The 15,445-nt window shown below is 38.1% G+C and overlaps 1 protein-coding gene across 2 annotated transcripts in view; it reads right to left on the reverse strand.

Moving 5' to 3' along the window:
* Nucleotides 1–11,265: 11,265 nt before the first annotated feature.
* LOC147632739 (Pseudouridine synthase family protein) overlaps nt 11,266–15,445 on the reverse strand; it is a 122,686-nt gene continuing 118,506 nt past the window's right edge. Inside the window, exon 15 of one of the 2 annotated variants that reach the window (XM_086807584.1) lies at nt 11,266–11,303. In XM_086807584.1, coding sequence (XP_086663710.1) covers nt 11,281–11,303 — 23 coding nt within the window. In that variant the 3' untranslated portion in view covers nt 11,266–11,280. Of the gene's footprint in view, nt 11,304–11,330; nt 12,097–15,445 lie in introns of those variants that run through there. The other variant, XM_086807582.1, reaches the window with a different exon arrangement.

Raw genomic sequence — 15,445 nt, forward strand, 5'->3', positions numbered from 1 at the left:
GCTTCATTTCCAGATTGGGATACTTGCATATGTGTTATGACCTTCTCCAATTACACACCAACATAATATGCTTTTGTTAACCTTATTTTGGGTTAACTAGATGCTAGAGTAGTAATAAGTATCATGAAAAAGCATGATAAAATTTGTAATCTTTATGAAAAAGTTGTCCACTACTAAGCTCAATTAGTTGATTTATGAGTTTTGTGCACCCAAGTGAATACATTTTCTCATAATGATGAAAGGACACCATCCCTCTTTTTGTGCTAATTGAGTTCTCTAGTTATCTATTGGTTTTGTGCTCTTATCTATGTGTGGGTGTAAGAGAGAGTTGAGAGTAGAAACTAGTTGATTCTTAGTACATGCTCCTATCAATCTTGTGTCAGAGAGTAGATAGTGACAGGAGAGTGAGTCCTTGTTGGTAGGAGGTGTTGCGGCTTCTTTGGTGTGATCACTTGGAGGAGAGAGTTGAAAGGAGAGAAGCTAGCAACAACCATCTTGGATGTCTTTAAGAGACTTGAACTTGGAGGCAAGGTAAGTGTTTCATGATAATTGTTGTTTGTTCTTTCTTTTCTATGAATGAGAGTGACTTCTGTAGAGAGTCGGAATGGGCCAAAACATGTTTGGTGTTGCTACCAGGGACTTCTTCAACTCTTTTTAAAGCCTCCCTCCCTAATGCAGGCAACTTCTTGTTGAGCCATTATTTTGAGAATAGTGTTCTTGGGCATGTTGAGTGAAAAAAGAAAGAAAAAAACATTTCTCTTTTGTGTTTTGGTTTGTGAGTACTTGGAAAACCTTGAGGAAAGGAAATCAATTATTTTTACTCCATTACATGTTTTTTTTGCATTCATGCTTAGAGGAATTGATCTAGAACTTTTGGATATGAGAAGCATTCATTTGCATCTTTGGGTTTGAGAATTTGTGAATTGATTTTTCATGTCATAAAAATATTCATGAAATCACATTGTGATTTTAAGGATTACCTTGCTAAGAATAGTAAGTATTTATCTAAAGAATCTTATCTTCTTATCCATACAAATTTGGAGTTTTTCATGCAGTGAAAAACTAAATTATTATTATTATTTTTTTAACGTTTATGAAAAACTTAACTTTTCTAGTTCATCCCATGCTCCCTTTGAATTATCTTCTGATGCAGTATGATGGATAAATCTATCTCCTAGCCCCAATGCAATGGTGGCTAGCGTTCTCTCATCTCTTCCAAGACACATAATTTTTCTCTTCTCCTTCCAATTCGTGACCTCTTCCACTAATAATCCCAAAATCCATCCTTCATGAGTATAAATGTAAGTTTTACTTGCCATGTATGGAAACATCATCATTATTATTTTTAACTATTAATGGAGTTGTCATGATTTCTCTAAGAGGATGGGAAGGTCTTAGCAAGGGAATGACCTAGTGCCAGTGTCTAGTCCATTACAAGAAGAGAGAAATGCAATAGGAGTAATTTGGTACTCTTCAATTTCAAAAAATTGTCAAACTAGAGAGTACTTTGTTTTGGCAGATGCACCAAACCAAAGGGGAAAAGGAGATTGATAATGCACAAGGCTTTAATAATATCCCTATGGTAGAGATGAACCCTTGGTGGCTCAAATTTTTTTTTTTGGTTAGCACTTATCACACTATTACATAGAGAATTTTCTATTAACAAACTAGAGAATGTTTGAAGATGATACCTTGAAGCCTTTGGAGATGTTGCAGGTACACCAAATGGACAGCACCTTGATTTATGATGATTTAAGATCTTACAAAAGAGGGAAAAAATAAGATTAATGGTTAATTAATATGCTAATGATTAGCTAATTAGCTTTGTTCTAGGATGCATAGATGATCAAGGGACAATGGTTGACTCTAATATACCAAATTGAATTTATGTTGAGAGGATTAGGATGTGTAGTTTAGAAATGGATTAACATCCTAGGAAGCATAGATAATCAAGAGATAATGGTTGGCTTTGATACCATGGGTGTGTAGAAATTTATGTAAAGAGAGAATAAGGGTGTGTAGAAGTGGATTAACATCAAGAAATTAATATAATAAGAAATGTAAGAATATGATTAAGGAAAATGAAAAAGCTATGGCATAATGATAAGATGAAAGATTTGACAAAAACTCATGTATCATTCCATTAGATAGAGGCCTTTATATAGGCTTGAGTACATGTACATTAGCCACTAATGGTGACCCAAATCTTGATTTATATTTAGATTTTAGGACCACCTCCCTTGAATGGAGCACTCACTTGGGTTCTCTTTCTCACTTAATTCTAGGCGTCTTCTTTTGGGAACCCTTTGCATTGGACAATTTGCATTCTCCTTCACATTTAAACCTCTTTTGGACCTTTGAACCTTAGTCATATGACTAGTACAATTGCTACTTCATTTAAGGGCCACATAACACTCCCCCTTGTTCCTAACATTCACCCAACATTACTTGCTATTTTTATTAGGGTTCACTATTAGGAATTCAAAACATCTTGTGATTCTTTTCTTATTGTGACCGTAAAAAGTCAAATTCCAAAAGTAAAAGCAACCAACGTGTGATGTGTTTAATTGTGCAAGGATCATTTTATAAGATATAAGAGTCTTATGGTCTACCAAGAAGACAAACTTATTAGAGTCAATAGATAATGGTGAAACTTCTTTACAATATATACCATGGATAATCATTCCCTTTCTGTGGTGATATAGTTTCTTTCAGTGTCATTAAGTTGTTTGTTGGTATAACAAACAACTATTGTGCCAACGCACACCCAATTGCAAAGTTTAAAGCATCAATGTGTAAATGGGAGGTTAAGTCCCAATTCGATAGTCTCAATATTGGTGCACTAGCGAGTGCATTATTAAGTTCATTGTATGCTTGACATTCTTCAATCTATTCAAATACTATAAGTCGTCTATAAAATGGTCTTGCTATTTTGGCATAGAATATAATGAATCTTTAATAATGTCCAACGTGGCCCATGAATCCTTATACACCACGAGGAGGAGCCTTGTGTGGAACAAGAAGGGGACAAGTTTTTCAAGAGGCAGTGGATCCAAATCTAATGGTGTGTTCCAATGTCTTTGAGAGCTTGGTGGAATGTGAGGCTTTTTCCTTGGAGGCCACATCGGATTTGGATTGTGTGGATGAGATGCTCGAGAACTATGATTTTGTGGGATAAACTTTGGGCAATTAAATTTGATAAGTACAACAAGGCATGGGCCATAGCAACGAAGGTTTTACAAAGGTCAAAGGGTTAGACTTTGAAGTGACATTCACCGCCATAGCTAGATTGACCACTATTCATATAATACTAGCTTGATGGTGGATTTGATAAGTATAAGGCATGGATCATAGTAAAGAAGGGTTTTGGAAAAAGTCAAAGGGTTAGACTTTCAAGAGACATTCACTACCACCATAGCTATAGATTAACCCACTATTCATATAATACTAGTCTAGTTGGTATTGTAAATGGATGTGAAATACCACACCTTAGGAAAGCAAATGATGTTTCCATATACAATGAACACAAAATTCATTTGAGAAGACTTCTAACCACTTTTATAAGTAGTCCTTGAATGCTATACACATTAATCGTCGTTTAAAAGCGACAGAAGCATTGTGTTAGTCCTCCAAAGGCCATGACTCTATAGGCAAATATCCTCCACATTGTGATAAATGTAGCCTTATGTTTTTCTTCCCAAAGACGATGGACAATTGTAGCTCAAAAAATCATCCAAGAAGGTGTAGGTTTGTTCTTTGGCCATTTGTTTTAGGACATGTTATGTATAGGGAAAAGGATATGTAATGGTCTTTGTGTACTATATCATTGACATTGTTCAAGTCCATACACACTCGTAGTTCTCCATTCTTCTTAGGCATAATAATAATAATGGGAGAAACCCAGTCAATGTGCATAATCTCATAAATGTGCAACAAGGAGTTTATTAACTTCCTTTTACAAATACTTTGAGTATTTGATAAGGCTTTCGATTTGTGGGTTGGGACCCTTCTATGATAGGGATGGTATTTGCACCAATTCTAGTTCTTCATTTCCATCCCTTCATTTCTGTGTACTCCAAGTAAAGTAATTCTTGAATTCATTTCTATGTACTCCAAGTAAAGTAATTCTTGAATTCCTTCTACAATTTGGCAAACTCTTTTTTCTTCATTTCAAGGGTCATATCTTTAGCAATGAAGACTCTTTTGGGATCCTCACCAAGTTCTGCTAGATTAACTTCCTTGACCATAGTAAGCCCAACACTTCTTGTCTCTCTTTGGAGGAAGCATTGCACTCTAAGATGAACCATAGTTCTTTCATCAATAGTACATGACGTGAAATGTTTTAGAAATGATCTTAGATTTAGCTCATCATTGTCATCATCTTTTTAAGCCATGATTCTTGTGGCTTCCTTTTTTGCTTCAACTAAGGCCTTATTCTTTTTCCTTCTTATTTCTTTTCTGCTTCAGCTAAGGCCTTTTTGAGCCATGATCCTCATGGCTTCTTTTTCAACTTCAATAGTACGTGAAATGTTTTAGAAATGATCTTAAATTTGGCTCTTCATCTTCATTTTTTTTGAGCCATGATCCTCGTGGCTTCCTTATTTCTTTACTCAAAATGCTCAAAAAAGCGTTCTAATGCATCTCATAGTGTTCCTCTATGCATTATTGAGCTATAAATCATAAAAAACTTACTCACCTGAAAATTTGATTTTTCATGTCGTGGTGGTGACAAACAAACCCTAGTTTTTCATGCCATCGAAGAAATGCATAGATCATCAACATAGCCTCTCGTTACAAATTCAACTTAGCTTGTCAAAAAATGGCAATCAAATCATTTACATCACTGTGAAAAATCAAAGAAATCCTTTGATTTTTCATGCCGTGAATAACAAAGAAAATATAAGAGCCACTTACAACTAAATGTGTCATCTAGGAAACATTTCAGTTGGATACTGCCCTAGTATGAAAATCCAAAGGGTAAGACACTCAAAAGGATCATCACTTCCCTTCAGAAAGAAGAAAAGAAGATCAAAGAAAGAGGTGAAGACCAAGATTTCTTATCTAAGAAAGATCCTTACAAAAGACAATCCAAGGTTAGAGGTAAAAAATGTAACTTTTGTGGTAACCAATGAAGAAAAAGATTAATACTGCAAAAAGAAATGTAACTTTAATGGGACAATGAATCATGAAGCAAAGGATTGCATTTTTAAAAAGATAGCATCCTCATCACATCTTATAAGTAATGAAGGAGAGGCTTCCAAAGAAGAAAACTTTGTATTGGACAATGAATGGGCTTTATAAAGCTTCCTTGAGCCAAATCCACTCTACAAATTCCTACTCTTTCGCAAAAACCTCACTAGACTAAGTTGGTGAAACCAAAGCCAAAAAGAACTTGGTAAATCTAAACATGTCTAGACTAAGGTGATGAAACTAAAGCTTAATAAATTCACACATCCAAAGTGATGGATAATTACTTGAGAGAGAGTATTGAAAGAAGCAAATAATAATCCATCATCATTAGAGTGAGAAAAGGTTCAAAGTTTTAAAGGTTTTTTGTAAAAGAATCAAGTTTTTCTTAATTACATTCAACACAAAGTAGATGCCAGGGGTAGCCACATTTTTTCCTATATTCAAGGACATGATTGTGGAGAGAATGGGGTCATTTGAATTGATTCCTAGCTACTCAAAAAAGTTGGATTCTCAGCCCTAGTAGTTTGTACTTGGAGCCTATTTAAGGCTATGAATCAATGAATGAAGAACACTTGCTTATGTTAATCATTTAATTTATTAGTCTTAATCATTCTCATTAGTGTTACACATTTTGCTTAACCACCATGTCTAATCATCTTTTCTATCCACCCTAAGCTCTCTAACATCACAACCCAATGCTTATAAGGTTGTTGTCTTCCTCTAACTCCTTGATTTTATCATGGGCCACAACTTGGAGATCCTCCTCTCTAGATTTTCTTATCTTTAATGTCCTTTGTAAGCTTTGTGTCCTTTACTTTGAGAGTGTCCATAAGCCTTCTTATCATTTGCCATTTTCCTTGAGAGTGTTCATAAGCCTTGTATCGCTTGTTTGTGCAATGTCTGGGTGCGGTCCATAAGATAAGCTGCTGACAAGATATTCCACCCAATCTTCATGCCTTTTGTCTACCTGCATATATGGCTCATAATACTCCTCAATTCTCATATTTAGATAAAGATAGTGTTTAATACCTTGCAGCATTGAAGTGAGTACACCTTGTGTGACATCAATTGGCAACCTCTTCTCTTAATGCATTAAGGGAAGATTCATAATCCTTGTGATAGATGTAATAGTTTCCTTCATTTGGCATCTTCTTTATATTTTGAGCCACCTATCTCTCTATCATGTTTTCTTGAAGTACTGGCACCGGCCTCAGTTAATACAATGGAGGTAGGCCTAGGGGTTGTGAGTTGGACTTTGTCCTTGGTCATTATGTCAATCATTTGAAGACATGGTCAAACAGACTTCTTGACGCTATATCCTTACTTCAAAGAAGAATACTCAAATGGTTCCAAGAATGCCATGATCATTACAAGTCCAAACTTGGAGATCAAGCTTTCATATCATGTGATAAGATTTCGTGAACGGAATCTACATCAAGTAGGGGGGTTGAACCCCACCTTGGGTTAACTAGACGCTCTCCACCACAAATGAGAGTAGTAATAAGTGTCATGAGAAGGCAGTATAAAAGTTGTAATCTTTATGAGAAAGTTGACCACAACCAAGCTTAATTAGTTAGTTTATGAGTTTCGATTACCCAAGTGTAAATAAGGACCAGTTGTATGAAAAGCATTTTCTCATAATGAAAGGACACAATCCCCTTTGTGCCAATTGAGCTCTCTAGTTATCTATTTGCTCTTTGCTCTTGTCTCTGTGCATGTGTGAGTGAGAGAGTCGAGAGGAGAAACTAGTTAATCCTTAATACATGTTCCAACCTATCCTTTATGTGTGAAAGAGTAGAAAGTGAGCGAGTCCTTGCAAGAGGTAAAGCTTCCTCGGTGATAACTTGGAGGAGAGAGCTCGAAGGATAGGATCTAGCAACAACTAGGCAAGCTTAGATGGCTTCAAGAGACTTGAACTCAAAGATAAGGTAAGTTTCCCACAACAATTATTGCTTGTTCTTGCTTTTTTGTGAATGAGAGAAAATTCTGGGGAGAGAGCCATTGGAATAGGCCATAACAACTTTATACCTCTAGAACTATCCCCCAGCAAAGGTATCAACTTTACACCTCTAGAACTATCCCATCCCCAAAGGAATCAATGTTTTTTCCTTTCAGATTACAAAGGATGGCTTCATTTTGAGACTTGGATACTTGCATACATGCATATGCCATGCCACGAAGATTGCAATGAGAATCATATTTTTTCCTTACAAGTGGAGACAAGGAGAGTAGAGGGCATTGCTAGAGAGGATATAATATGTAGTCTCTATTTAATTTAGATCTTATCCCTTAATGGAATGAAGAGATTTCCTATTTTCTTATGAAGTGACTCCCCCAAGATAAACCTATGAGGGTGAGATGCCTTATAAGAAAGAAGACCCTTATCAATTTGCAATAGATAAAATGGACCAAGATGGCATTTTTATATACACATTAAAAAATAAATTCATAGTTATTCTATATTGGAGGATGCTTTATTGCTAATACAATAGCACAAAAAGTCCTTCAAGCATGCCCATGGTGGCCTACCCTATTTAAGAACATGGAAAAACTTTTACCATGTTACCTCTAAGAAAATGGTCAAGAAAAAGGTACAAAAAAGATTTTATGTGGCATATTGACAAAGATAGTAGAAGCCAATCAAATGATAAGCTATGGGCCTATTGCATTGCCTACAAAGTTGCAATAAACAACACTCCCTTGAACATTACCCTTGGACTTGATTATTGAAATACCAATGTGTGAGAGTGCAACAAGTGTAGAGCAAGGGGGAGAGCATGCACATTAGAAAGAAAATCGAAAGACTAAGTATCCTAGAGTAAATGTTGATTTGTATGGCCACTTGTAAAAGGTGAATTCAATGGGCAAAAAGCTAGCACATGGAGTATGAGCATTTATTTGCACATGGATGGCACAAGGGTGCACATAACTTGTGGTTTGGGAGCTTTTTGAGATCTATAATATCATGTAATTGGAATCTATCATTAGAGAGTAGTTTCTTTTTGTACAAGTCTTATTTTTTCTCCTAATCTTTAATTAGTTTTCTTAATAATAAATTTCACTAGCTTTGATCCTCCATAGCCTGACCTAGATCCGTGCTTTTAGGAATTTAAAGCCTAATTAGTGGATGTCTTAGCATATGTTTAAAGCTTCAATTAACTTCTCACTTGGCTTCTATATATTAGGGTTTTCTCTCGTCCTCTTATTTTTAGAGCTCTTCATTAGAATGTGATTAGAAGTCTCTAGTTCATTAGGGTTTTTTCCACTCTTCTTGTTGCACTTACACCGAGAGAGAGAGAGAGAGAGAGAGAGAGAGAGAGAGAGAGAGCGCTACCATGATTAACTTAGGATTTTGAGATTATATATGATTCAAGGGGAGTACTACTTCTTGGATAACATGCCGTAATTATTTGTTGAAAGTGGAAGTAGCCTTTGTATATCACCACGACACGCATGGTTGCATATGAGAGCAAAGAAATTTTTTTTTGAAATATAAGCACTGTGTCATTCACAAACAAGAAGACAAAGCTCAAAGACTCTGCGTTTGAAGCGAAGAACAAGTCACTACACCTAGTAATTGAAGTCTGCTAATGGTAATAAAGAGCACGAGATGGACGGCTTCTCACCCCTAGTTGTAACCCCATCCTCCCGTATGTTAAGTGTCAAGTCAAAGCCAACATTATAGCCCACAAGGCAAGTTGAGATGGACCACTCCAACATATGACAAGAGGAGGTAGGTCCAATGTAGCATGTTAAGTGATAGATCCTCATCACATTGAGAGGGAGCATTGAAATAGCAATTTGTGGGAGTGCAACAAGTGCAGAGCAAGGAGGAGAGCATGTACATCAAAAAGGAAATAGAAAGACTAAGGGTCCTAGAGCAAAGTTTGATTTGTATGATCACTTGTAAAAGGTAAAGTTAATGGTCAAAAAGGTAGCACATGGAGTGCAAGCATTTATTGACACATGGATGACACAAGGACGCACATAACTTGTTTTTTGGGGGCTCTTTGAGAGCTATAAATATGTGATTGGGATCTCTCATAGAGCAATGTAATGGGATTATCTTAGTTTCTTCTTTTTGTACAAGTCTTGTTTTTTTCTCCTAATCTTTAATTAGTTTTCTTAATAATGGACATTAGCTTTGATCATCTATAGCCTAGCCTAGATCCATACTTTCTCCACATTGAGGTAATAATGTTTATGGAATATACCTAGTTCCAAACCAGTTGCAATGCAAGAACAAATTATAAAGAATACCTAAACCAAATGCTTGGTCAAATTCAAGAAACTTAAAGAAACAAGACTAAGAATGGTGTATGGCATGATTGTTTAAAACTATGGCGAAGGCAATGCTTGACAACACTCTTAAGGACAAGGATTCGTATGAAGAAGACTTGCTCCTCATGTACAACATGAAAAATAGAATCTAAAAACTCAAATAAAGAGGACGAGGTCCTTTCAAGGTCTCTGAAATTATACCCCAAGGTGTAGTATGGATAAAGATGCTTAATAAAGAAGAAATGGAAGAAGGCTTTGTTAATGGTAGCAAGCTAAGATACTCTTACATAGTATATGATTTTCCAAATCCACTATAGAAAAAAGAGGAAACAAAATGAAGAGCTCAAAAGCTCAACGATCACAATCATCACAAATCATCACAATCAATATGGCCATGGTCATGGATTTGGAGACAGATAAAGTGGGAGCCTACTAAGGGTGCACTAAAATATAATGTGGCTCTTGTTGATAGGAGTGAGTGTTATAATATGACATATCCCATGAGACATGCCTTGGGAAAACTTGAATTGAACCTAAGAAACACCGGTGTGAAATCTGTCGATGCTAGGTTTGTCCAAAGTATTGATTCAATGTATAGTCATTTCATGTTGGTAATTAAACCTCTAGTCTCAAAATCTTGCATCACCATTGAAATCACAAACCTCGAATTCATTGACAAACATTCTCATGCAAAATCCAACCTTGCCATCAATAATCTTCTCCAATTCGAAAGCCTCTCCCAAGAAGCAAGATACTCTTGCCAACTGAACCCGTGAAGAGAACTTTAACTTCTTACCATCACAAGGGCAACCAATGGTGGTTGCCAAGACACTTGCTCAGTAGGCAAGGCTGCTTCAAGGGAAATGCCCACCTCAAAAGACTTTATATGGAAGGCCAATAAGTAACCAAAGAAGAAGAAGAACCAAAAGTAAGTGCCACAACTCAAGCAACAACATATTGGATCTGCCCCTCACAACCGAGTGCCAGAAAGATTAGTGCACGCACAAGGGTGTTATGAGGGCAAAATACTCATATAGTTACCCAAGAAAGCTGCAAACTCTCACACCCCTAAACACCCACCCAAAAATTTGAATAAGCAGACAAAGACTAACAAAGAACCGGCCACTAATTTGCCAAAGTCAATGGTAGTGGGTGCCTAAGGATGTGTTGTATGCCAAGGATTATGTGAGGGCGTGAGTTGCAACCACAAGCTCATATTATACACAAGTCAAAAAGGACAATAAATCACTAAAAATGCTACATTGGATGGGATGCCCAAGAACTCATCCCACCAAGGACCCACTTGTCAATGAGGCATTTCGCCAACCATAATGTTTGACTACATAAGAAAGGCAAAACGGCTCCAAGATCTAGCTTTACACTTCAAACCCATCAGCTCATCACACAACCTATCAGTCATTGCACTAAGAGGTTGTAAAGCACCCACTACTTCATGAAGCCAATCATAGTATGCAATCCTCTCATCATTTGAATTGTAAGGCACGATGCCAACATGGTAGATCTTACTTTGAGAGGACATGCCAGGTAGATCTGTGTGAGTGCAAGAGGCTTCCACTCCTCACTCCTTACTGATTTTCCTTTTATAGTTTCTAGAATAGTTGTAATCTCTCTCTCTCTCTCTCTCTCTCTCTCACACACACACACACACACACACACACACACACACAATTATCTTTAACTTGTGAGGAGAAACAATGAATAACCTTTGCAAGCCAAAAACTAATTGTTGCATAATTCTCTCTCCTTCTCTCATATGGTTATCTTGAACTTGTGTCTGCCAGCTGCAAGCTAATTGTTGGATAATTCATATCCTATTTGCAAAGATTATGGATCAATACATTTGCATTGAGGCAAATGACCATCTATGAATTAATTGAGTTTTAATGGCTCAGGAATTAACCAACATCTAATGGGGGGCTCAAGGTTGATTGGATCATCCTAGGCCCTGATGCCTAGTTCAATATAATATATAAACTCTCAAAAAAAGAATTAGTCATAATCTAATCAATAAGAAATCGACACATCAACATGTTAGAAGTCTTTACCCACTCCTCAATAGCTTCATATTTTTTTCAGGAAAAACATGTATATTTATGCAACCATGAATGACGATAATGGCCGAGGGGAAGGCATTCCATCATGGAAAAATTAACCGCCACTAGCACTACCCTCGATTTTTTTCACATGAAATGACTTGCCCTTGACAACTACTGTTCAATCCATAAATGGCCACTCTTGTGATAGTTCTGTTGAAGAAATGAACACTATCTTTATGACCTTTGTTTACTATGTGAACAATATGTGCAACACATCTGATCTTTCTCGTTGATTTTGGAAAGGGGTTGTGCTTCTCATACAAATCAATCGCAGTCTGTTTCATTCTACAAAATGTGGATGCCTATTCCAAAATGGAAGACTACTTGTATTAGACATTCACATATGGGAAGAATGACGTCACATTTCTTAGTATCGAATGCACATTAGTATAGCTGGCCCTCCTGTCTGGTGGACATCGACTCTTTGGCGGGCATCCACTTTCGGCGGATGTCCACTTCTTGGCAGACACCCACTTCTCTTTTGCAGTGTCTGCTTCCATTGTGCCTCCTGTATCATGTGCATCTTTCTCACCCCATTTATGACTACACTTCCTCACCTTCATTCACAGCAGCTCACCCCATTTACAGCTACACTTTCTCACCTTCATTCATGGCAGTGGTGCTAGCGGTGTACCTACTGCCTACTTGCATCATTTATATATAGGTGCCTCTGGGAGCACCAAAGGATATCATCTTGTTAGTGGAATTCTCTCTTTTTCAGAATACACTATTGTCATGTTCTCTCATTGTTGTCTTTTTGCTTCTGTTTATCTACTTGCTTGTTATGTCATGAAGTGTTAAGTATTAAGTGGCATCATGGTGCAAACTATTTATCGGGCAGCATGCTAGCATAGTGTTCAAACGGAGTGTGTGTGCACAGTGCAGAAGGCAGAGTAGCCTGGTCTCCCTGGCTGAGTGGCAACTCTTGTGGCATACTGCCTTAGAGTGAACCCGTGACATAGATGTCACACCCAGTGTATGGGCAGGCCAACTTGCTACAGGTACATTAAAATTTGGTGATCCTGCTGGGGATGTAACATGCAGCAGAATTATGCGTAATGAAGGATCCTGTCACACAAAGTCTCACACCGCCTTCTTTATCTTGAGTTTTGCGAGTCTTTAGCAATCCACTTTATCACTTCAAACTTTAAGAGATGAGAGAGAGAGAGAGAGAGAGAGAGAGAGAGATTTGTACACCTTATTGGGTCCCAAATTACCCATTGAAGGGCTCCCTCCTATTGCTACGAGTATTTGCTTTATTATCTTTGAAGAGAATGAATGAAGGACTGACTTGGGACTGTAGATAAGCCAAACGCAAGACCTTTGAAAGACCAAGAGTCGGGTTGAACTGTACACGGCTATAGAAATACCAATGATGACCGATCTCAAGCCTATGCAACTCTTCCAATGGAATGTAGGAAGGTTGCAAATCTGAGGCTGAGAGAAGAGCCTCATTGGGACTGTTTCTATGCTATGTTATGCACTATGAATGATTGAGAATGTTGCGTTTTACCTTCACCAAAGTGGCTGTAGCAAAACGATGAGCTGTATGACTGCTGAATTCTGTTGTATGCTGAAAACGCAAGGTGGATGAAGCAAGGTTGCTGGCTGAATGCTGCGATGCTCTGTTTTGCTGATGGGAGGCTGTAAGGTACAAGCAATGATGCTCCTAGTACTGTCGGACGGAAACGCTTGCTCCAATTGGTGATGAATGAAAGATATGAATTGAAGCGATGCTATTTATATGAGCAAGGGCTCGTTGGCTGGCTGCAAGAGCTGGCCAACTGTAGCATTAAATGCTACACGACTTGCTACTATGGAATAATGGTAATAATGCTGAAAATATCATGAAAAAATACCAGATAAATGCTAATAAATATAATAAAAATACTGGATGATATTCCAAGGCTTCTACAATGGTCTATGTGGTCTATGTGCATATGGGATGAATGATATGCAATATGCAACCATGATCTAATGCAAATCCTAAGGCTTCTACCGACTCTATATGCATGAATGATTCTCTCCAAGTGGGTTAAGGGACTTGATTGATTGATTGATTGACTGACTCTCTAAGGCTGAGGAATGACCTACATAGCTTGTGCCTGACATATCCTTGACTGAGGATTACAATAGAGTCACGGCGTAGACAAATATCAAATCCTGAAGGATTCTACTGTTGTACAGTGTTGCACTGATGATGAGCCATCTTGTCACCATGAACTACAGTGCAGAGTACATGTGACATTCCCTTCTGCTTAGCTTGGCGGAAGGTTCACGGTTTCCAAGTAGTCCGCTAATAACTGGGGGTACTCTTGAAAGAACTCTTCGTCTAGCCAAACTGCTTCGTGTGTATCTCGATCTCGGAACTTCGTATAGAACTGACACAGTCTTCGACCGGAACCATGCTTCCATCGATGAAGAAGGATTTACTCAAGCTCAATGACTTTTGATTCGTCTACCACGTCTAGCTGCTGTTCATCTGAAACATCAAACACTTCTGATCCAACATATGGTTTTAGCCAAGAAACATGGAAAATATCATGCATCGTCCAACTGTTAGGCAACTTCAATTTCATGGAGACATCACTGAACTTTTTAACTATAGGAAAAGGTCCAAAACTACGGAAAGAAAGCTTGGGACAACATTTGCCCACTTGTTTCAATCTCTGTTTTGTGATATGCGAATAGACCCGATCCCCTTCCTTGAAGTGCACATCTCGTCTAGACTTATTTGCCTGTCTATGTATTGAATACTGGCTAGGCTCAGATATGAGGGCCAAACTGGGTTGAGTACCAAACTCTGCGGAATCGACAAACTAATTTTTTATGCTATCCAAGTCTTTTCAGAGATTTTGAGAATGGTAGACTCTTGAATGGTCTGGATGCAGGTTTGTCTACTAAGAGCATCGCCCACTCGGTAATGCTTACCAAGGATGTACTTGTTCAGTCCTCCCAACTGGTGCAAGAGCTAACTTCATCTGGTGTGCCGATCACTGCACTGGGCACTTGGCATCGTCGGGAGTCACTCAAGTGCTTAGTAGTCTGTGTTGACTGTGAAAGCATGTCCATAAGAGGTTTCAAATGTTTGAGTATTGACTGCTGTTCTAGCTTGCTCTTGAAAGTCTTGGAAAGACGATAGGGAAACTTGTTAGAAGGTTCTGCCTTGGGATCAAATGATATGATGATCCTCAGGACGAGAGGGTGGGATACTGGGTGGGAGATCGTCCTTAAACAAAATGTTTGAATGAGAAAGGAGATATGCCAACTGAGGGACTAAAGAAGAAGATGAGACAGTGGACTAAAGAAGAAGATGAGACAGTTGTTATCGATGGGATAGAAACTGTCTGAGCATGAACATAAATCAATGCTTCTTCCGCTCCCTTGCGAATAACTCGTCGGGCTTGGAGATGAGAAATCATAGGAATGCCAAGAATGCTCCTATTCCCACGAATCATGACAGGCTCAGGAAAACCTTCAGAGATAATAAAAGTGTCTTGCCCCCAATTGGAAATGGGTTCATACTGGCGAAACCACTGGATTCTTGGAATCAAGTCACACCCCAAAAGAGGAGAGACAATGAAATCTCGCTGGAATAAGGTCTTTTAAACTTGAAAAGGAAACTGCTGTGCCTTTTGAGATATATGGGTGCGAAGATCGGGTGTAAACCTGTCCACCTCCAAATGATAGGGCACTAAGGTATAACTCATGTTGGTAGTCAACTGGGGAGAGAGAGTATCCCCAAAACTGTCCATGTCAAAAAGCACTATGAACTGGCGGCCCTTGGCAGAACCATAAGCTCGAATCAGGCTTTTCTATGTGGTTGTAATCTCACCCTCTTGCTTAGTATCAAGCAC

The sequence above is a fragment of the Cibotium barometz genome, chromosome 13 (genome assembly GCF_041138505.1).
Source record: "Cibotium barometz isolate CiBa-2024 chromosome 13, ASM4113850v1, whole genome shotgun sequence".
In the NCBI taxonomy this organism is placed as follows: domain Eukaryota; kingdom Viridiplantae; phylum Streptophyta; class Polypodiopsida; order Cyatheales; family Cibotiaceae; genus Cibotium; species Cibotium barometz.